Raw genomic sequence first — 23,838 nt, 5'->3', positions numbered from 1 at the left:
AACCCGGGTGGTTTGTAGAGCAGACTGCAGAGTCCCCGACCTGCATTCCTATCCTCCCCTCCACTTCTCATGGTTCTCTCAGTCCTAGCAAACTTCTACTCATCCTGCAAAACCCAGTTCAATGTGACCTCCTCCAAAGCCTTTTCAGATTCCCTCTCCCAAGGAGAATTCATTTCTTGTTTTTTCCAGACTACTCTGTTCAGAGTTCTATTCAATCTTTTGGCAGGACACTGTACTTTATCTTTTTATGGTTCTCTCCCTGACAAGACCAGGAGCACCTCAAGGGCAGGCCCACCTCCTCCCAATGAGCAGCGGTGCCCGATCACAGGACTGCCTGGCTCCTCTCTCCCCCTACACTGGGGACTCTGCCTGGAATGTGTACCTATAAGTCATCCTGCCAAGTTCAGAACTGTGGGCACCCCGGAGTCTGGCTGGCTACTGACTAACACGCTCTCTTCCTCTCATCCCCTAGGGCCGATGAAATTGAAATGATCATGACGGACCTTGAAAGAGCAAACCAGGTAGGATGCTTGATGGCTTCAGGGATAAAATCATATTAGCATAGCCATTTGTCGTCATGGAAGATGCTTCTCTCTAAGTTAGAAGCCAGTTATTCTTGTATTGTTTTACATACAGCTATCAATGTTAACACTTTTCCTGATGTCATAGAAATGCATGAAAAGTCACAGGCAAAGTCTTTGACAAGCATTCCAGACACCCCCTGGTTGGTGATGGTCCGCTGGGAAGTGGCTCATACCCGCCTCTGTCCGTGTGGCAGCCATTGTGCTGCAGAGAAGTCCTTATCACTCCCCTCCGCTGGGTGAAGCCACTTGTCTGGAGAGAGCCTTCAGTGGTCAGCCCCCTTTTGGCTGGTACTTAGTTGGCACAGGTGCCTTTCAGGAAGTCCTCAACAGTGTCTGGCACAAAATAGGCATACGGTATTGGGTGGCTCTAAATGCTTAGCTGCCTGGAAAATTTGGCCACCTGTAGAACCCCTTCCTTCTCTGAGGACTCCGTACAACAATAAAATATTTTTATTCGGCAAATGGTGCTGCTGCTTTGGAAAGAAAGGGCTCTCCCCATTTATCTTCTCTATTTGTGGGGAGAAATAGCCAAAGCCATGATATTTCTCAGCCCTAGACTGCAACAGGCCTGCACATGGCCTCCCCCCACACTCAGTTGGACAGCTGGGCAGCTGCAGCACAGGAAAGCATAGTGCTGTGCCTCCGCGGCCAGCAAACACAGCCCCCACGGGGTGAAAGTCCTTTCTGGGTCTGTGGTCGCTGCTCCCCACCTTCCGCAAGTTCCACAGGGTGCCCGCCCCTTGGCTGGCATTGCTTACTCAGACCAATAAAATCATCCTTAACTGTGATTAAAATGTGAAGGTCAGTTTATGCATAAGAATAATCCCAGGATGTATGAATTTCTTCTTTCTTAAAGGAAAACTTTGTGGGTTCTGTATTGTATCCCCAGAATCATCACTGAGGACCTTGGGCCTGGCCCATAGACGGTGCTCAGTAGAGATGCGTGGAATGAAGCGCCTGAGATAGCGTTATTACATGTAGTTATCCTGGTAATAGTAGCAAGAGCTGCCAATTCCTGAGTAACTTATTCTGTGCTCTTTGCCTGGCTCTGTTCTAAGCACCTCACATGAACGGAGTCACTTAAACCTCACTGCAGCCCACTGAGATCAGTGCTGTTATGATCCCCATTTTACAGATGAGGAAACCGAGGTCAGTGGCTGCTCATTGCAGAGCCAGGCCTGGAGCCTGTACTCTTCACCAGCACACTAGGGAACAGGCCACAGAACAAGGGCCCCCTTTGCCTTTCTTTCAAATGGTCTTGTTTCCCAAGTGCACCCATTCACACAGCTCCTTCTGTAAAAGCACTGCTTCTGCTTCACCTCCCGACGGTGCTGAAGTATTTATTTACCTTTACTTACGAAGCTAATCGGCTTTGGGTCTCTGTTTTCACTCAGCACCACTCAACTTCGCAGAGACCTTAACTCAAAAGTAGTTACTGGAAGGTTCACCTTCTCTGTCACAGGATTGCCATTTGCGTTTCTCAAATTCCCACCCATCCACTCTGCCCAGTCTGGGGGCGCCTCCTCTTTTGATGGCACTTTGGGGTAAGCTCTGATTTGTGCAGCAGAAAACCTTATTCTGTGAATGTCAAATGCAGTCTCTGAGGCAGTCCCCAGGTACCACAGAAGTTTGGCCAAGTTGATGCAATTCTCAAAGGGCTGAGGCCACCTGGGTAGGTCTCAGTCCTAGAAGACAGCAGGCAGGGTGATAGAGAAGGGTGCCACCTCCAAAGGGACACTTGGTTCATTTCCCAACTCGGTACTTCCTGCCTGTGTAGCCTCAAACAAGTCTCTTAGCTATGACTTGCATTTCTCTTCTCTTTTTTTTAAAGAAAAAATAGGAACTTTGAGGACATTATTCTAAAAAGTCATAAAAAGACAAACACTATGATCCCACTTATATGAAGTCCCTGAAGTAGTCACATTCACAGAGTTTAAGGTAGTGGGTGCCAGGCACTGGGGGAGCAGGGTGGGAGTTGTTTAATGGGTGCAGAGTTTCAGTTTGGGAAGATGAAAGGGTAGTGGGGATTGGTTGCCCAACAGTGTAAATGTGCTTAACATACTAAACTATGTGCTTAACAATGGTTATGATGGTAAATTTCATGTTATCTGTATTTTACCATAATTAAAATTTTAAGAAATTTTTAAGTGAGAGGAAGGGAAGGAGGGAATGCTAACTAGTACTTCCTTTGCAAGATTGTTTTGAAGATTAAAGGTAAAATGCCTGAGTCAGAAGTAGGTGCTTACATAAAGATTCATCCTATAGTTGCTAAAGAAGCACAGGTTTGGTGGGAGAATTATAAAGCCTGTTCTGGGGAAATCCGAGCTTGGTAGGGTGGGGAGAGGCATAGGAGAGCTCTAACCAGCAACTCAGGGTGAGTTACTAGCCTGATGTGGCTTCCAGAAGAAATCATTGCAGCCTCAGGCTACATTAATAGAAATAGTTTCCAGAATGAAGGAGGTGGTGATTCTACATCACCTACAACAATTAGTTCATCCCCAGGGAATAAGAATTTATCCTGGAAATCACACTGTAAGGAAAGCAGGTACATGGAGTTCATTCAGAGTCCCCTCTGTGGCCAGGACAGGGAAGGGACCCTAACACAAAAGACACCAGGAGGTTTGGGGATATTCCTGATCTTTGGGGAGCAGAGACACCAGAGGGACTCGACACCAAGCTCCAGAGGAATAACTCAGGAATGTGGGATGCTGAAAGATGACACAGGGGAAGGCCTAGTCTGGGGACATGGTAAGTTGTGTCCTTGTAGCTCCTCAGAGCTGGCCAGGAGAAGGGGTCTGGCTGCTTCATGGCTGAGTTCAGAGGCTGGTGGAAGGGAGTGAGCTCCCTGTCACCAGAATTGTGCAGGCCAATGCTGGCCAGCCATCACTGAGAATATGAGATGGGGCATCAGACAGAGTATGAATGGACAGAGGGATTGAACTAGGTGGCTCAGCGGGTAGACAGAAACGACTCACAAGGAGAAAAACTCCCCGGGGAGACATGAGGACGCATACAGGCAGGCGAGGAGGGACATGATGAGCTCTGGGTGTTTAGGCCATTCCATAAGCCAGAACCAGAGGTTCAGAGAGGGAGAGTGCGCATATAGCAAGGGGTCCAGCCAGGTGTGTGGAGGACCTCATCCTGAGAGCAGTGCAGAATCATGGGTGGAAGTAAGATATCAGATGAATCCTAGAAGGATCACTCTGGCTATACATTGGAGAATGAATGGGAGTAGAAAGACCAGAAGCCAGGGGAGCAGTAAGCAGCTGTTGTGATAGGTGAGGGCAAAGAAGACATGGGCCTGAAATGAGGCGGTCCCAGTGGAGCTGAGTGGAGGTGGGCTGGGCAGGAGGAGGTCTACACAGGGCCACACACGAGCATGGGCACAGCCGGACATCTGGTTCAGCCGCCTTTCCCATCCCCATCCGGGGAAACCCCCTGGAGGAGCAGTTTACCAGTTCATTGGCATATAACGTTATTTTTGCTCAAGCTTTATAGTCACGGTGTTCTCCTGAAACCTGAAGCTCTATTTTATTGCTGAAGTGCTTTTGTGTCTGGTGTGGAGAAGTAGAAGAGGGTCCCTACGCGCCATCAGTTAGGTCCCAGTCTCATTTGCACCTGTTTGTTAAACTTCAAGGCACTTGCATTAATACTGTCGTAATTGGTGGCAATAAAGGTTCAGAACCTTTGAGGCTTCATAGGAAATAAGAAACCACAACTGTGCACTCTCCAACCACATGAAACGCTGTCTGTGGGCCTAGTGACTAGGTCGGCTTCTTGGCTGCGCCTCCACCCGCCCCTCCTTTCAGAGCAGCCACAGCAGGGCGGGAGGATGTTCTCTCAGTGAGTGCTCCCCCTCCTGGCAACCTGCCTGATGGTTAAGGAGGAGACTACCCTAACAGAAGAACCCCCAGGTGGTGGTTCAGTTGGGACCCACAGTTTAACTCCATTAAGGAGGAGGAGTCAAGATTGAGAGAAATGCGAAGAGCAAAAAGAACTCAGTGCAAGGCATGGCATTTTCTTTGACCCAGGTTTCCATGTTCTGATGGGGAGTTTGAATCCCAGATCTCCCATTTCCCACTCATGTGGCCTTGAGCAAATCCTCAGTCTCCCAGCACATGCTTCCCCACCTATAGACTGAGGTAATCATTCACACCTCTGAGAGAGCCCCCACTCATCAAACCCCCATTCATACAACAAATACTTTTGAGCACCTGCTGCGAGCAGACCTGTTGGAGGTGCTGGTCTCATCTGGGCTCTTTGCCAGTAAGTTAGCCATGTGTGCACCCCTGGTCACTCCTTGGGTCTCCTGGGAACATTGGTTTCTTCGTGTGATGAATTGGGCTTCCAGCCCAGGTCAGGTGGGCCTCAAGGCCTGGAGAGAGAGTCCCTGGGGCAGGAGGAGATAGGGAAATTGGCTCCTCTGGCTTTCCTGAAATGGTGATTCAGGCTATGACAGGTAAGGTTTACATGGGTGGCCTTGGTGTAGTTCCAGCGTTCAGCCTGGCTGACCTGAGAAAGAAATCCAAACCAATATGCACTGAGTCCTGGAAACATGGGCAGCAGGTCTGTCTGGGGACTTTGGTTGCCAGTGCAGGGCTAGTTTGGGACACATGGCAAAAATTTCTCAGTAGAGCTTCCTGAGCTCTCTCCTATGGAATCACTGCAGTGGGGTCGCCTCAGGGCTCTAGCTCCTCTTTTACTTCCAGCATTTACTCTCACTTCTCAGAAAAGTAAAGAAAGTAAGCAACAGCCAGCAAGCGAAATCTCCCGGGAGAGCAGCGCAGGCAAGGCGCTATTCTTATCATGGGGTGGCCACTAAATCACACCCAGGGCTGTCGCCAGCTGCCTGTGGGAGCCCTGGCGTTGGTCTCCAGGCTCTGCCTCTGGAGGGACAGGGGAGGAGGGACCCCCACCAGTGGAAACAGAATGGAGTGTCTGTCTCATAGCAGCCACATCTCTGTGTCTAGGGTTCCAGATCAGAAAACAGCACCAAAGTTTTCCATCTCCTGCCATTGATTCCAGTTCTAGAAACAACCAGACTTTATCTGATAGGCCTGTGGACATTGGGAAGATGGGAGACCCCAGAAACAAGTGGCGCCACCGTGCTGACCCAGCATAGTACCCCTTTCTGCCTCAGGTGCCAAAGACGGGACTAAATTTACAACTACAGAATCTTCCTCTCTCAGCCACTCTCAGTCCTGTTTTATTTTCAATTGCTCAGCTTTGTCCGTGTTTGGCTGCACAAACCACCTCAATTAATTTTTGTTGTTGTTTTGTTTTTTATGTACTCAAGGTATAAAGCCTAAATAAATAATATATATCCTAAACAATCACAAAGCTGCAGTGGAGTAACCAGGCCCCAAGCCAAATGTGATTAGTGGCTGTGACCGGCATGGAAAGGTCACAGAGCCACTCTGTACATGAACTTGGAAACGGAATAAAGTACAGCAGCTCTGGAGAAATTATGCAAACTGAGGGTGAAATCATTAACAGCTAGATCCCTGTTCTGTGAGCCACTGGCCTTTGATGAGACAGCACTCTGCTCTGAGCAGCTAAATGCTTGCATGAGATCCTGGTCGGCGACCTCCTGCCCCGGCTGCCGAGCCCTGGTGGTTCCGGAGCCAGCGTTGCCAGGCAGGGTGGGCAGTGGTGCTGCTGCCTCGCTGCTACCAGAACACCTCCTCCACCAGGCTAAGAAATAGTTTTCCTAGGCTAAGAGACTAGAACTGTGTCAAAATGCACCTTATTCCTGGCAAAGTCATGGAGACATTATGCCCAAGTTTAGCTAACTAGAAAGCAAAGAGTAAACTTTCCGTAATAGGACATGTTTATCAGAAGAAACTTGGAGTGGCACATTTAGATATCACCTTGGGGAAATCTTTCTCACCGAAAAGACTTTCCTGCAGTTAGCATGAACTAGAAACCATCTTGCCATCTTCACCACACGGTCACATTGCCACCTCTCCTGGTGGGCGCTTCTAGAGGCTCTGGAGCAGAGAGGGAGGGAGGCGACTTCTGAGCACAGACAGGCCTGGCCAGGCGCTGGGTGAATTAGATTGAATGCAATTCCAAGAGTTCCTGGAGAAGCAGGGCAGGCGGCCACCAGCACCACCCTGGCAGAAGTAACTGCTCTTGGGAATATCCTAATTTGTCTGTAGGCAGAGCAGATAGATTTGTGCTGCCGTCACATGATGGGATAAAGCTGCCAGCCTGTTCTTATACAGCAAGATTGATCAGCGAGTACTGGGGCAGGCTAACTTCTTGTTTCTCTTTTTCAGTCTTTCTTAGCAATTAGTAGACACATAACGTCACACCACAAAATGAGAAAACACATGAAATAGCCCTGCTCAGCCAGGCTTTTCTCGTTAATCTTTTCTATTAGCAGAATGTAAGTCTGGTAGAAAGAATGAGCACGGTATTTCTCAGCCTGCGTGTCCAATGTGAATTAGCTACCGTTTCTCACCCACCTTAGAGTTTCATCTCATTGTAATGGTAAAATCAGGACAAGCCCATTAATAAAACCTTTCTGAATGAGCTCTGTGTACCGTGCACTTCTGCAGATGTTAATCCTTGCGAGGTCTCTGAGAGCGTGGTGGTGTTTCCATTTTGGAGGTTGGAAGGTGGAAGCTTAGTTAGGTAACTGGCCCTGATCCCTCTCTCCCCAAATGCCCAACCTCTGCACCCTGCACCACAGTGCCCTCTCATGTGGCGGACACCAGGGTGACCTATTCTTGCCATTCAGTGGGAAATCCTGATTGGCTATCTAGTGGCATTGATTTCCTTGGCTGGGAATTACATGCAAATGATAGAAGTGTTGACTCCTTTATCTTTGGACCTCCTTTCTGTAGTCAGCTCTGTTCCTCCCCACCCCCAGTGAGCCTGGGCCACCCTCCTGCCTCTGGCCCCAAATTGGCTTGCTGGCTGGAATGGCAGCATCGGCATTAGAAAACTTTGTCAGGTGAAGGGTTAAATGTGTTGAAATAAGCCTGGCCCTCACAAAAGAAGTGGCATTTACACCCTGTACATTTATGGAAATACTTGCCGAAGGAAAACAACCACAACATAGTGCATGTTTTTAGGAAGAGAATGGCCAGAGTGTCTTTAATTCACTGTTTACCCGTGAGAATTACTCCCAGGAGTAATCCTGCAATAAAATCTTCTTGGTCTATGAGAAGAGAAAGAAATTGAATCAAAAGACTCCATTTCCTCTTGTATTTATTCAGTCTGGGAAATTCAGTGGGCCGGAGCATTACTATCAGCAGGGGATTCCTTGCTCCTAGCGTTAAATTACTGTCATAATCGCTCAATTATTTCTTCCTTGTACTGTTTAAAATAAAAATCCATCACATTCTATGTTTTTTTCTAGCATTTATTAGGTTGAGTGTTTAGGAAAATCAATTATAGTCAGTCAGGCATGAATTGATGAATGTTCTTGTAATAATTGTCAGTTGTTAAACTGAATGTACTTTCTCTTCTCACCCTTTTCATTTCCTTCAGAGGGCAGAGGTGGCTCAGAGAGAGGCGGAGACCTTAAGAGAGCAGCTCTCGTCAGCCAACCACTCTCTCCAGCTGGCCTCGCAGATCCAGAAGGCGCCGGACGTGGTGGGTAGCTGGGCCCTGCGGGGACTCTGTCTGCCTGGCATCTGTACCTCTGCTACAGCTGCTTTCTTCCTTTGCTTTTTAACGTCCCTTTTTGGACTGTTTTAAGCAATACTGCTGCCTTGGTGGGGAATGCTTTTAACAATTTGGGGATGGAACTTGTTATAGAGTCGAAGGAAGTTTTGCTGATTCTGCGTCGATGCTCTGTGGTCAGCGTGACGCCCGCCCAGCGTGGAGGTGGAGACAGATCCCATCACCAAAGGGAACGTTTTCCCAGCTAGGCTTATGGGGTGGCGGCTGGCAGATGGGTGGAGATCTGAAACTGGAGCTTTGCCAAAATTACACAGGAAAATTGGTGGTTTGGTCTTCTCCTGAATGTGTCCTTCCAGAGTGAGAAAAATTTCATGATGAGCTGGGAAAGCCAAGGAGATAATAAGGTAACACCCACTCTGAGTCAAATCCCCCAACTTGCCTGAAGTGTAGGCATTCAGGAAGAGTAAGGCACTCATCCCAGTGCTTTCGCCTCTTGGTTTTTCTAATATTGATAAAAATTTCTCTTAGCTGGAACTTTCCCAGCTTGATCGAGGCGGCTTACAGCTATCGGATTCCAGACTCTTTCCTTCAGTGCTGAGCAGTTATATGGAGCAGCATTTAGTAAAGACCTGGATATGGGAGCCACACCCCTGGGCTCAGACCCCACCTCTGTGACTTTGGGCAAGTCGTTTAACCTCCCTGAGTCTCAATTTCATCATCCGTAAAATGGGTTTTTACAAGGGTTTCAGAAATCTGAGCAAAGCACAAACTGGCACATAATAAGTCCTCAGGAAACCTTAGCAATTACTTTTATGTGGTTGGCATCATTATCTGTGATTCAGGAGCCCTGGTTTTGAAGCTCAATTCTGTCACTTTTTGTACATATCTGGGGAGTTAAACTTCCTAGCCCTCAGTGTTCCTGTGTGTAGAGTGAGGAATAAGTGATCCTGAGGGACCTTCAGCTCTGACAGCCTATGATGAGTGAACTGCACTCACAGGTGTACTTTTCCTTAACACAGAGTTACAGAGCCCTTGCTGTGTGCGGGCCCATAGTGGGCACTGGGAGAGCAAGCAGGCACGAGCCAGGCCCTTCCCAGAGAGCACAATGGAATCAGGAAGGCTTGCTATTGTAGTGAGCATGTGTCAGTTGGGCACAAGTCAGTTTGACAGCCATTATTCCACCTACCCCGTAAGTGGGGTTTTGTTATTTCTTTATGGAGGTGAGGAAATGGAAGCTCCATGAATAAGCCCCAGCTCTGGAGTGCGCGGGCCCAGTGGCCACGCCAGGATTCGAGGGTAGGGGAGCTTCTCCCACCTTAGACTAGAACTTTTAAATTATTCCTCAGGAATGAATCTAAAGCAGAGTTTTAGTTCAGGACCTCTTTTCAGAATGGATTTTTGTTTTCTTTCTTTACATTAACATTCAATAAAACATGATTTAAGTATCTCAGGGTATGGAGAAAAGTTCTTCAATTTAGGGACCATTACATCCTTCATGCTTCATGGATTCTGTTTCTAATTCCACCTGAAATGGCCCTTGGCTTGTTAACATCCCCTCCTCCAAGTTTACGTGGACTGGCCCCAGGGTCACGGTGAGGAAGCCCTCGAAGACGGAATCAGTGTGGCCTCTCCTGGCCCGCATGGTGAATGCTGGTCCTCAGGAGAAAGCCGTCCGTCCCAATGTGTCCACACAGGGCTCCTGAGCTCAGTGCCTTGATTGAAAGCATTTCTGGCACCATCCTGGACTGTAGCAACCAAAACATTTCAGAAGGGAATGAATGTTTTTGCAGGTAGAGTAAGTTGTGGATCCTAGGGGTGCTTAAACACTTCATCATCGGCTAAGTGCAGTGTTTACATGGCACAGGTTCAGTCTTCCAGGAGCGGCCCTGCCAGGCTCCCTCGGGTGTGCATTCCCACAGTCAGCTTAGCCAGCCAGGGAGCAAGCACCGGAAACTGGGCCAGCAGGGGAATGTCTGTTGGGCTTGGCTGGCAGGACTTAGAAGAGAAACAGTAGACTCTATAGATCTAGCAAAGGCCCAAACCGATCTGCTGTGTGTCGTACCGGAATTGCCAGTTTTGGAAGGTGAGCTACCACTCAGAGTGCCTGCTCTGCGTGAGGGGCCCTGCTGGGGCTCTGTGCGGTTGCTTCATTGCTACCTCGTGACACCGGGTCTTTCAAGGCAGGTTTTAGTATCCTCATACCACGGGGAAGGGAACTGAGAGGCTCAGAGGAGTTAAGTAATTTGCCAAAGGTCACACAGCTAGAAAATGATCAAACTGGCATTTGATCATAAGTTTGTCCTCCAAAGTCTACTCTTTTCCCCACATCCAGTACCCCACCTTCATGTGCATTAAATGGAATAGTATACTTGCAGGTCCTTTGTCAGGTAGTTACAAGACAGATATTATTTGTTCACCTTCTTAAACCTAAGCAAACCATAATATTAGGAAGTATACCTGTCTGTCTCTCAGGTGTGTCTATCAGGTGCACACCCTGCATAGACCCAGCCTACCTCAGCCGCTTGGCGTTGGCAGGAATAGAGGTGGCAGTGAGAGAGAAACAGCTGAGGTTCCCCTTCTCTCATCTTTCCCACTGGAGCAAATAGAGCTACGATCAGCCTCGACTCCAAGGATCTGTCTCACAGGCTAGGGTCCTAGGTGCACCGTCATTTCACAATTCGGTTTTCCTCAATTGAGTAGCGCTCCTGCATCTCATTCACGTTTAATATGAAAATGGCTGCAGGATAAAAGATGATTATCTAGCTTATTTCAACCTCGATGTTCTAATCCCAGTAGGAGGACTCACCAGACCAGTGATGGCGAACCTATGACACGCGTAGCCATTTCTGATGACACGCGGCCGCTGAGGCGGCCGCATGCCGAGGATGAAACATTTGCTGCTCCTGAGGATGAAACATTTGCGAAATAATGTTTTTTCCTCAAAGTGACACACTACCCGAGTTATGCTCAGTTTTTTGGCGAAGTTTGACACACCAAGCTCAAAAGGTTGCCCATCACTGCACTAGACAGTTGCACAACTTGTGATATTTCACACAAGCAGGTTGGGAGAGAGGAGGCGAATGGGTTCAAAGGGACAAAATTTAATGGACTACTGCGTCAGTAACTTCTGTTTTCTTGTTAATTTTTCCCTTTGGAAATACCACACACACACACACACACACACACACACTATCATCATCTTAAGCCCTTCCTTTTTTTATAATGTTCTTAAACTCTACAGAGCATTCCCACATATCCTCTCCTGGCTCCTGAGCCATCAGTGCCCTCCACACCTGAGACCCAGCCCCCATGAGGAATGTAGGGGCCCTCGCAGGCCTTGGAAGCCTGGGGTCATGGGACTATCTCTGCTGGGACAGACTCTCATGACCTCACTCTGGTGCCCACAGGGGCCTCTTGTCACACTTGGAAAAAAGTCAGTCCCTTCCTTTAGAGGCTACAGTCCAAGCCAGGGTTCTGACCCCAAACCCCACCAGAATCACCAGGGAGTCCCAGGCCCTACTCCAGACCCTCTGAACCATGGTTTCCAGGGTGGGGCCCAGAACCCATATGTTTTTCTAAAGCCCCCAAGTGGTTCAGGTGCAACTGGTTAGAGGCCTATATGGACACAAGGGAACCTATGGTCCTGGGCCTCCTCAAATCCTCTCAGTAATTTTCTCAGCAGCATCCAAGCCGCCTGGCACCAACCTCTCTGCAGCTGTAAAGGCACCCCTTCTCTCAGCCCCTGTTCACCCTGTCATACAACTTCCTTTCTAGCTATGTCCTCAGACTGAGAGGCCCAGCTTTGTCATCTAGGCGCAGGCCTCTCCTCCACCTGCAGCCTGTGGGTCATTTCCTGCGACCTTGTTAATTTCTTTCTTAATTTCCCATGTGTCTTCACAGTGAGACAATAAGGATGTCCTAGTGTGTGAGAGGAGAGTGAGCCACATTTGGGCTTGGAGTGGGGTGATCTTTTCTATCTGATTTCCAAGGCCTTACTGCTTTGGGGTATATCACCTCATCTCATTTAGTTCATGCTATGTTATAAATGAGGAATCTGTGGCCCAGGTTCCTGCGTTAGTTCACACAGTCACACAGTCAGCTTGTGGCCAGGCCACACTGGGCCTCAGGAGTTTAGCAGATGGTCCTCTGGGACTGCCTATGCCAGGTTCCCATCCTGGGCCCAAATTCAACACTGAGAGCTGCCGTTTTTACATATACAGGGTGTGGCAAAAGTAGGCTTACAGTTGTTCATATGGAAAATAATAATATAAGTATAAACTCTGTGTTTCATATATTCACAACTATAAACCTACTTTTGCCCACCCTGTATTGTTTGAACCACTTGCCCCTGATATAGTAACTTGCTTGCCTGTTGAAAAGCACAGATCACCTTTTGGCTTGTTTTACAGACTCTTCCCCTAAGAGCACTTGAAACAGTTTTTATGCTGGCATCCCTCAGGTTGGAAAGTTGATAAATAAGTTAAATTAGATAACATGTTCATTCTACCCACCCTGAGACCAACCTCCCTGAATGTCACTCCCCTCATCAGTCCAGGCAGCTCTGGCACCCGCTGATTCTCCCAGGCAGAATCACCAACATGCCCTTTTCTGAGCTGGCCTCTCATCATCAGTCCCTCCTTGTGCCAGCTTCGTGCCCTTTCCAACCTCTGTGCCCACCTGTGGTATCTCCGCTGGAATGGAGCCCCTCTTCCTTCTGATGAGATCCACCAGCCCTTTCCCATTGTGCCCTTCTCTCCCTCCTTGGGTCACCTCCGCATGCTTCTTTCACTGCTCTAGGTGCTAACCCCTGGCACTGCCAGAGGACTTGTCTTAGGCCCCTGACCTTGATCTGCCCAGTGTGATCAAGGGTGGTGCTCCCCTAACTGTGGTAAAGGAGAGTTTTGTTTTTATTTTTCAATTTCCAATTGATATTATACAAGTCAAAGAAACAGGAAAGAATCATTTCTTTGCACATAAAACTTTACATTCTTAAATGGTAAAGGCCTTAGTTTCCTAGGAGGGAGATGTGCAAAATTATTTCCCTGGGTGACTCGCTGTCCCCAAATGTGAAAACTCCGTAACAAGCACATCATGCGTAGAGTGGCCTGGCTGTCCCTGCCAACTGGGGCTGCAGCTGCCGTTTTCTTTTTGTTTTTCTTCTTTTTTTAATCCTCACCCGAGGATATTTTTCCATTGATTTTTTTTTTAGAGAGCAGGAAAGACAGAGAAATATTGATGTGAGAGAAACACATCAATTGATTATCTCCTGCACGAGCCCTGACCAGGGCCCTGGCCGGGGAGGAGCCTTCAACTGAGGTATATGCCCTTGATCGGAATCGAACCTGGGACCCTTCGGTCCACGGGCCGACACTCTATCCACTGAGCCAAACAGGCTAGGGCACAACTGCTGTTTTCTACCCCAGTATAGGCAAGATCAAGGAGTGAAGTGAGCCCCGGCCTGGTATCTCAGTTGGTTAGAGCACTGTCTCAATATGCCCAGGTTGCAGGTTCAATCCCTAGTCAGGGACATGCAGCAGATGACAGCGAGGATGATGGCATTCATTCTACACTGCAGTGTGAGCTGCCCTGAGTCTCTGCTGTCACATACAGATTTACCCTCCCCATTCCCGTTGCCATGCCCCAAAGGATATCCACCCTGCAGGAAAGCTTCCGGGATCATTCAGGAGCCATCATCACTTTGAAAACGTACTACTTTGGTCCTCAGGAAGTGGAATTACAGATTTAATTTTTCTCTTTTTTTAATATCTTTTCCCTGTTTTACATATTTTTCACAATGAATAAATTGGGGAAGGGGTACATTTTTTAAAAAATCAATCATCATACCCTAGCCAGTTTGGCTCAGTGGATAGAGTGTCAGCCTGCAGACCAAAGGGTCCTGCGGTCAGTTCCAGTCAAGGGCACATACCTTAGTTGCAGGCTCCTCCCTGGCCCGGGCCTTAGTCGGTGCTCGTGCAGGAGGCAACTAGTCGACGTGTTTCTCTCATATCAGTATTTCTCTCTGTCTTTCTCTCTCTCTTCTACTCTCTCTTAAAAAAAATCAATGAAAAAATATTCTCAGGTGAGGATTTAAAAAAAAAAATCAATCATCATAAGAATTTATAAGCAAAGGAGCCCCCAAATGTGCATCTTCCACATCTCTTAAGTCTGATTAAAATGCTGACTCGAAAATTCAATTTGTCAAACAACATAGCATCTAGATAGCTCTGTAAGGAAACGAAAGACATTGAGTCCCGTCTGGTGGGAGAAGATCTAAATGCTTTGGAGCATTCCAGAGCCTTCCCATTTGTCATTCCCCTGGCTGAAGCACTCATCCCCAGCCACCAGCAGGGCCCTTTCTGTTGCCTCCTTTAGATCTTTGCACAGATATCACCATCTCATGAGGCTTTTACTGACCATCTTATTAAAACCCCAACTGCCTCTCTCAAGTCTGACCCCATGACCTCTTCTTGCTTCAGCTTTTCTCTGGCACTTTATGCTGCTAATAAATTCCTTTAGTGCACTCACCCACCCACCCATCCCACTGATTAGAAGCCCCGTGAAGAAAGGGATATCCACCCTTTTGTCCACTGCTCTGTGCCTGATACTCATAAATGCTGTTGAATGGACAAACCCGATGGATGGCAGCTCACCGTGAGGATGGAAGGGTGGTGTGGGGAAAGCAGTCAGTAGGTCCTTCCAAGCAGAGGCAAGAAGTAATGTCTTACCATGAGCTCACCGTCCACATCCTCCCATCTGCCTGTTTTTGCCGCAGTTGCCAGCACAGCTAACCCCGCACCTGCCTGAGCTGGTGCAGTTTTGTCATTTCCTTTCTCCTTCCCAGGAGCAGGCCATAGAGGTGCTGACCCGCTCCAGCCTCGAAGTTGAGTTGGCCGCCAAAGAGCGGGAAATCGCCCAGCTAGTGGAGGACGTGCAGAGACTGCAGGCTAGCCTCACCAAGCTGCGGGAGAACTCCGCCAGCCAGATCTCCCAGCTCGAGCAGCAGCTGAGTGCCAAGAACAGCACACTCAAAGTAAGGGCACCATGGGGACTGGCGGGCAAGGGAGGGCTGGACGTGCACTTGGGTACCCTTTGCCTTCCTCCGCACACGGCCTGGAGGGAGCTTGGGATTGGCCTGCATGATGGTTCTGGCTTCCCACCGACACCCTGAGAGATCTTCAATGGGTGCTTCTGCCCGGCGTCTGGGACACCCAATGGGTGTAGTGACCACGGCAGGAGGCCTTGTCTCAGAAGCTGCCTTCTTGGCCCTGCCTTGATTGCACAGGTATTCTTATTCTAGTGGTCTGCAAAGGCAATGGTTAAAATTCGATCTCTTTTAAAAGCAAAAGTGCATGGATATTTCTTAGTCTGAGCTCCAACCATCAACAAGCTTTTCCCTCCAGTCAGAACAGAATGACAAGGCGGGAGGCTCCCTGGAGCACCTCAGTCAGAAGCATGAGTGTCTAAATTCCATCAGTTCTTTTTTGGAAGGCATCACATCTGGAATTGTCAACAAATATGGCAACTTTGAACCTCTGTGAAGCAGCTAGAAGCAGAGTCCTGGCACCCAAGGCAGGGAGATGGGCTTTGAACCCCTCTGCCAGCTCCAGCCTGGGCAGCACCTTCAGCACTTGGTAGAAATCCCATCCTCAGTGCCCGCCCATCCACGGCCCTACTTTTCCACCTGAGAGCTGCAGCTGGCAGTGCTGGACTTGGAGGCTCTGTGTGCTTCTTGGGTGGGTAAGAGTGGCTGTCAAGTTTGCAGGCCGTCCGCATAAACATGCCATTAGTCAGCTCCGCTGGGCTGCCCAGGCACACTGAAATGTGAGCTCTGCCTGTGCCCAGATGAAATGAAAGCAAGGGGTTCCCTGAGCCCCCTGGGCCATACTCTCAAGCTGCAAGATCATTTTTTGTCCCTCAGGCCTGGGCTGTACCACAGCAGCCCAAAATGTGTTACTTCAGTACAGCTCACACAGTCAGCCTCTTTCCTCCCAGGCAGAATCCCAGCAGCCCAGACAAAAGCTAGATCCTCGTGGGGTTTCTCATAACTTTGTGTCCCAAATGCAGAACCTGGAATCTTTTTCATTATATTGAAATATATATACTTTACTTAAGTTATTTCCTATCATTTGAAGTTACTTAGTGTAATTTGAAGATAATCCTGGAACCCTAGATTCCTAGCATGTCGGAGCCAGAGAGCCTCCTCAGAGTATCTTACCAGCAGAGGCTCAGCCCCTGCTCCCAGGCCAGACGTTCCCCCTACCCACTCTGCTGTCCCTCCACGAGGCCCACTTGGGCCTCCTCCTGCCCCCACTCAGCATCCATCTGTGGGATGCGTGATCAAATGAATGAATGAATGAATGAATGCCAAGTATAATCATTGTATGCTAAATAAGGTGGATCAAGCTTAATTATAAAAATGTCAGGACAACTTTTTCTTATATAGAGTAATTCTGGAATGTAGTTAGGGCCATCTTGATTTTTTTCCATTGAAAGTTTTCTTCTTGACACATGACCATGTTTCTGACCCAGAGCTAAGTTCCCAACAAGGCTGTCCTCATGGCAACTCGCTGGTACTGGCAGAACCCACAGCCCGAGAAACTGCCAGGTGCCTGGGCTCCTGGGGGTAGATAATCCTGTGACTGGGAAGATGTTTGAGACCTAGTCACATTTGTCATCAACCATGGCATTTATTTCTTCATTGTGTCTTTTTCTCTCATCAGCCTGCTCAGTGAGTACTAGTGCTCATTTTTTATTTCTAGATTAAATCTAATTTTCTCGTTACAGCCATTTCTATCCCTAGCTTTGGCATTATTATTAGATAATTTGCCTTTCTCTCCTCTGTTACCATTAAAGGGTTTGACTCAAATGCATTCTGCATTGGACTACATAAGAGGGGGGCTGTAGACCTTGCATTTTTTATTCTAGAGCAATTTCTTCTAAACCAGTTAAGGTTTTAATATTTGCCTTCACAAAAAATGAAACACAGTTTTCACAAATGAGTGTTCTTTATCCATATCTTGGGGGAAATCTTTAATACTGTGCAGTTAATGAAACAATTCGGCAATACTTCTTCCAAAATTATTGCTCCCTTATCTTCATCTGATCTAATAATCAAAACATATCCTCTAGTAACAAGACCTCTCTGGTTTTAATTATCTTAACCCCTTCTCGCCAGGAGTGAAGACCTCCCCAATATCGAACTGCACACAAAAGGCATTAGCCTTCCCCTAAGGAGTAAGGTTAATTGAATGAGATACCTTCCCAGGGCTCTTTCCCCCCCTAATGTGTATAATTTATAGTCTCAAATCTAAACTACAGGGCCTAAGCAGCGGTACAATTATTAGGAAAATATTTTATGAATGAGGCCTGTCAAATTGACAGCCCGATGCTTTTGCAACAGGGGTCTGTGACCCAGCGGTGGTGGCCGCACAGAAGCAGCAGCGAGCTGTCCTGAACTTCCCGGGGCTCTCCTCTCCTCCTCCCTCCCCCACCCTTTTCCTTCCTCCTCCTCCCCCCCCCCCCCCCAGCCCTTTCCTTCTTGGACCATGTTGTCCAGCTTTGAAGACACTGTGTGGGGCTCAAATTGGGATCAGTTTGAGGATGCAGCAGCTTCCAGCCACCTCAGCATCTTGGAGTTGTGGGTGCTTTGCCATGAACATTAACAATGGCTTTTGAGGCAAATGCTAATGACAGTCACAGGTGGAATGTGGGAAGTTGGTCTCATAAGGGCAGAATCTTTAGACTATTGAGATTATTGAGAATCTTTCGTCTCTCTGCCGGCACACTCTGTGGTGCTCTCTGTAATGGAATGGATCTGGGGGCTAATTGGTCACCTGCTCTAGCACCTTGAAGCTCACAATCTCTATGAATGAGATTTCTTCCCTTCACTTAGACAACTGATTTGTAATGTTTTGAGGCTAAATTGACAGTTGGATGTTTACCAGTCTTTCCCTCCCCGTGTTTCGCTTTTTCAAGCCAAGTTTACCATAAACGCATCACTCTGCATATACAGTGGTGCGTCCTCCAGCCTTCAAATAGACATGGAAATAGATTCAGAAGCGGGAGATGTTTCCTTCTGCCTCGCCTACCAGTGCTCAAGCACAGTGCTACTTGTAACATACAATTCTGTAGTCGTAATTAATGAAATAACCCACTGCTGTTACAAGGCTGCTATTTTTGATAACTCTATTCTGTGGTCTTCTGTTGGGATACTTTAAAACAGAGACAGTATAGCCCTGGACGGTGTGCTCTGTGGTAAAGAGGAAGGTGGAGATCAGCCTGCGTGCACACCAGAGGGTCGAGGGTTCAATTCAGGTCAAGGGCACATACCTAGGTTGCAGGTTCATTCCCCACCTCCAGGGCATGTGTGGGAGGCAACGGTTAATGTGCCTCTCCCTTCCACTCTCTGTAGAGGATCAATAGAAAAAATATTCTCACTCCTTGGGGGAAGATAAAAATAAAATAAATTTTTAAAAAATAGAGGCAGTATAATTAGGCAGTCACCTACATTATGCTCACTGTAGCCCAGAAAACATTGCTACCAAAAGCTTCCATTTAAAATTATATTTATAAGAAAAGATAGCTAAAAGGATGCCAGTCTCCCATAGGGAGAAATTACATCTTTGGGCAGGTGTATTACAGTGACCTGCAGGACTGTCTCTAAGCTGTGCATGCCTCCCCAACCCTCTGGGCCCCTCACTCTACCTCCTGACGTGCTGGTGGTCCTCTTGAGCCACTGTAGAGCATGCTGTGTCCCTTAGGAGGTTGGGATGGGAACAAAAGACTGATTACTACTTCTCTTCAGTCATTCCATGCCTTTAATTCTGAACACTGCCTCTTTGGTTACATAAGTTTCCTCACCAGGCAGTGAGTTGACTCTGCATAAAGGCTGCCCTCTATAATGTTTTAACAAGCATCTTAGCAACATCGCAGTGTATAAAGCTCTAACATCCACATCCCATTTGACACTCACTAGGCAAGCAGTCATAATGATCGCTGCTTTGTGGGGGAGGTCACTAGGGTTAGGAGAGGCCAGGCCCTGTGGTTTCTAGCCCAGCGCTGTATATGGGAGACCTGTATGTGCCTCCACTGCACTCACCCACCACCAGAGGGGAGACTTGCCCTGGACGGCACGAGCATCTGCATCCTGAAAGCAGAGGAGCCTAGGACCGACCTCCCAGAGCCTTGCCCTGGTTGGGTCTTGAAGGCACTGTGAGCAGATTGGAGGAAAGGTCAGTGAGCTTTCCATGGGGAGGAGGAAGGCAAAGATGGTACCACTCAGAGAGAGCAGTGGTGAGGCCCGGGGGAAGCAGTCTCCAGAAACCAGAGGGCTTTGCTAGGATCGATATGGGGCTGGAGGTTTCAGTGGTGTCCTGTAAATCGCTGTGAACCAGAGGGTGTTACTGGAGATGCATCAGGGAGCTCATTGTGGGAATCTACAATGAATCCTCTTAGAAAGATGCATGTGCTCTCATCACTTGGTGAGTAAATCCAGATGTTTCACTTGCATAGTCCCCAGCTTGCAGCACCCTTAGCTGACCATGACTACAATGTCCAGATGGCCTGTATAGGGCCAGGACCCTCCTGCTGTGCGATGACACCATTCCGCCCTGTACCTGGGTCACACCTAGATCACAGCTCGAGGAAGTTGGTGGTGACCTGTGACAGGGTTACCATAGAAGGGCTCCTCTTTTATCCAGAGCCACCCTTCTCCCGCCTGCAGCAAGCGCTCCAACATAACCGTCACTCTCCCCGCCAACCCCCTATCTGGCTGCGGTCTCCTCTTTTCCTCTCGAATTCTCAACATCCATGTGTGCGCAGCGCCCACCCAGCCATCCCTGGGCTTCTCCCCCTTGCCCAGCATCAGTAGATCCTACCTCTCACCGAGGAACAGTGGGGACTGAAGGGGGTCCCCATTTAGGTGAAAAGGAGGCACACACTGCCTAGTCCTGGACCCCAGAAAATCTGTATCAACCCCAGGAGCTCTGCCTCAGACCCCTGCCTTGGACCAGGGAACCCAGTCACACTTGCTCAGCTCTGACTGGTGGCCCCTCAGCCCAGGGTTCCAGGTGAGCACCAGGCGTCTCACACCGACACCTGAACTGCCAGTCTTCAGACAGCACTGCTAAGAGCCTGGCTCTGATCATCCTGGAGGAGGAAGGTGGAGCTGTCTGCAAACTGCACCATAGTCACCCCTCTGGCCCACAGTCTGTTTTATTGCAAAGAGGTATTGCTGTCTTGACCCCTCGCTGTGTGGCCTGGAAGATGAGGCCTTTCCCAGGTTCTTTGTACCAGGGGCCCCTTAAGTTGGTAGCCCCAGAGCATGGAAAGCCCTGTGGTATAACTTGACTAAGACAGATATCGTTTGTAAGTGTAGTGCCTAATTTGCTACACACCAAAATACTTTGCATTTTAAATTAAATTTTTTTATATTTGAGTCTTAGCCAGGAATTTAAGAACTTTATAAAGCGCCCTCTCCCCTACATGAAGCCCATGCCGTTGTCTCCCTTTTCCTTCCCCCACAGGCCTACATCTCCTAAACTCGAAGGAACCCCACAAGATTTGCAACCAGGGGAGCAATGAGCAGCACAGCTCGTCCTGGGCTAACCCCCTTTCTCTGACTTCCCAGTGAACCAAAGCAACCCAGCCTAGGCTCTCCTGTTACTTCTTCTATGTCTTTCTTCATTTCACTGTCCCAAGTGTGTTCGCTGCGGCCAGTACATTCTTACTTGCTTGCTTGCTAAGCCCATCACCCAAGGTCACAACTCAGCCAGGCTGGAACTGGGCTAGCAACCTGTTTCTGACATGTGGCCATTTCTCACCTGTCTGTATAAAGCCCATGTGTGTTGCTTAGATAAGTACCTTTTCAGGAAGATAATCTGGCTTCCAAATTCTGCATTCATGGAACTGGATATGGGGCTGCCTTTCCTGCCATCAGCATTTAAGAGCCAGAATCGCTCCGGGCACCTGTGTTCCTTCCCCATGGATCTACCACAGAACAATGGGGACATTGAGAGATGACATTGGGATGTGGCGAACGTCATAAACAGAGCCCCTGGATTCAGAACCACAGAGCCTCTTCAGAAACAATTTAGTCACATTCAAGGGTAAAGTAATAACAGCTAGGGTAACAATAATAACTGCCATTGCCGAGTGCTTTACCATGTGCCAAGCACTGCACTAAGCACTTAATACGCATTATTTCATTGAAGCCTCACAGAAGCATGGTACTGTGTGCATCACTGCCCCCATTTATGAACAAACTGAAGCCTGGAGAACTTAAGTATCTTGTGAAGGTCTCCCTGCATCTGTGAGGTGCCGCCCAGCCTGTGAGGCCCAGCGCAGCCTTGCAGCAGGCACTGCCTGGCCTCAGCACACCAGCCTTTCACTTCCTCCCGGAGTTGCTGCAGGCGGGCAGGGTGGCCTCCGCTCTGACGAGGTCTGATTGTAGAACTCAGTGATTCTTTTTCTTCCTTTGGTCAGACAGAGAGATGCCTCTGCAGGGTGTTGCAACAATTAAGTAAGGTAGCAGGATGCAGAACCAAGCATAGAACTGGGCCTACCTGGTGAACATTAGCGATTCTGAGAGAGGAATCTTTGTCCAGTGAGAATGGCAGACTAAAGCACCTGTTGCCCTTTCCAAATTGAGTCTTGGAAGTAGACTTTCCAGGTACTCAGCAAGGAGTTTCTGGTCAAAGAACTGAGATGAGGACGTTTGGTCTTTTTTCCATGATGGGCATTTACAGTGTCAGAGGCCAGTGTTCAGCCCCAGCCTATGCTTCCTGGCACTCTGTGGAGACTTCTGTGAGGATAGGCTGAAGTTCTCACAGGTCAGGACAAGCTTGGTCAGACCTCCATCCATTTGCCCAACGAGCAGAGACATCGTCAGAGCTTTATAGGCGGGGTCTTGGGTTCTTAATTAAATTGGTGGCAGAAATTTCAGTGGAAGCTGTTTAGTTCTCAGTGAATGCTTATACCCAACCAAATTACAGACTTCAGTCCTAGAACCTTCTGATCAGGGCCGACCTCAGGTCTGCAAAAAAGACCTGCAATTGTGCTCTCAGAAAAATAGACTGGGACTTGGCAATGGTAATGGTCCCACATCCAAGGCCCACCTTGCCAACATTTGCACCATGTCCTTGCCTTTGTGTCCCTTAGCCAAACCCTTTAAGGTTGTTGCTGCTATCCCATTCTACAAACCAGAAGTTTATTAACACGTCCAAGGTCACCCAGGTTGCAAGAGACAGAACTGACTCCAGGTTCACTGACATGCTGGGTTCTGAAGTGCTCCATGTTTTCCCCTCTCGCTGCCTTTCTTTCTTTCTCCTGATCTCTGAACATGACCAAGTTTTAGTGTATCGTATCCAGCGTCAGTGAATTCCTCAATCTGAAAAGTGTTTCTGTATCCCAGCAGCACCGGATAATCTTTTGTTTGGGAAGGTTGGCACATTAGTGCTTCCTGCTATTCCACCATAAAGAGGAGAATGAAGTAATCATTTTTTCATGAGCACCTTCTGAGAATCTTTTGTCAGAAAATGAGTGCATGCTACCCCCTGCTTGATTATGGTGGCTGAGAAACCATTATAAACATAACGTTGGCAAGAGGTCTTATAAAGGAACTAGGGCAGCACAATTTTACGCAATGGAAAATACACCAAACTGCCAGTAAATGCAGTAGAAAAATGGACTAAATGACTTTTGTTTACAGAACACCTGAATTCTTGAAACAGCGAGCAGGGTGGGATTCAGGCAAATGTCCAAGCTGATGGCCACATGAGCATCTCCTCCCTCAACTCCAGCATGTTCCCAGTTGGCTTTAAACTGAGATTGTAGTTGTGGCTGGTCAAGACAAAGGCGAATGGAAGCCCTGGAGATGGGGCGGTGCTTTGATTCAGGCCCAGGAATTTGTTCACTCCAGGTTTGGAAACACACTAAGTCGTTAGAACCCTTCCCCTCAACCTGGGTCTTTGTGTTTTTATTAAGCTGCTTATTTCCCCTACAGAGCTCCCTAATGGGGAGAAAAAAGCAAACTAGTCCAAAACACCTTCATAGAGGGAAGCGCCGCTGCTGACCTCCCTATGCCAAAGGCCGTCCTGGCAAGAAAGCCTGTCGAGCTCTATGCTGAAACCATCAGTGAATGCCCAGCGAGCACACAGACTCTATTGGAGCCTATTAGAGCATCGCCCTGCTTGGGAAATGTGCTGTCACTCCCCTGCACCCCTGGACAGAGCCCCTCACCTTTCCTCTGAAGGGCCATCAGGGGATCTGCTGTGGCCCTGCTGGCCAGGGCACCCTCAGAGGGCCCTCCCCACAGGGTTCAGAACTGTCATGGAAACGCTGACCACCCAGATGAACAGGCTGCTGCTCCTAAGAGCCCCTGCCAGTGATTTTTCCTGATGCCTATCTGATGACAGCCTCAACAACAAAGGGGCTGTATCTTTGGTTTGCAGGGTCCCACCAAGGGTGTTGACAGCTGACTGTATGTATCAGCTAGCCAAACATGGCTTGTGAAAAGCCACTTGCTGTTTCTACAGTACTAGGAGAGCATCTCTTCTGTTTGTCATTTCATGGTATTTGCCCAAAATGGCCTTTTCCTTATTGTTTTCCAAATTTTATGTTA

The 23,838-nt window shown here is 48.3% G+C and overlaps 1 protein-coding gene across 17 annotated transcripts in view; it reads left to right on the top strand.

Annotated features, from left to right (window-relative positions):
- The window catches only part of CUX1 (cut like homeobox 1), a 353,788-nt gene that overhangs the window by 253,308 nt on the left and 76,642 nt on the right, over positions 1-23,838 (top strand). For 9 of the 17 annotated variants that reach the window (XM_079786416.1, XM_079786421.1, XM_079786428.1 and 6 more), the window contains 3 exons: positions 473-521; positions 8,085-8,189; positions 15,061-15,249. In XM_079786416.1, coding sequence (XP_079642542.1) covers positions 473-521; positions 8,085-8,189; positions 15,061-15,249 — 343 coding nt within the window. The remainder of the gene's footprint in view (positions 1-472; positions 522-8,084; positions 8,190-15,060; positions 15,250-23,838) is intronic. The other 8 variants (XM_079786418.1, XM_079786417.1, XM_079786422.1 and 5 more) reach the window with 1 other exon arrangement.

Source organism: Cnephaeus nilssonii, assembly GCF_951640355.1.
Source record: "Cnephaeus nilssonii genome assembly, chromosome: 2".
Lineage (NCBI taxonomy): Eukaryota > Metazoa > Chordata > Mammalia > Chiroptera > Vespertilionidae > Cnephaeus > Cnephaeus nilssonii.
The sequence above is the reverse complement of the archived record's forward strand: the minus strand, read 5'-3'. Positions and strand labels throughout refer to the sequence as shown.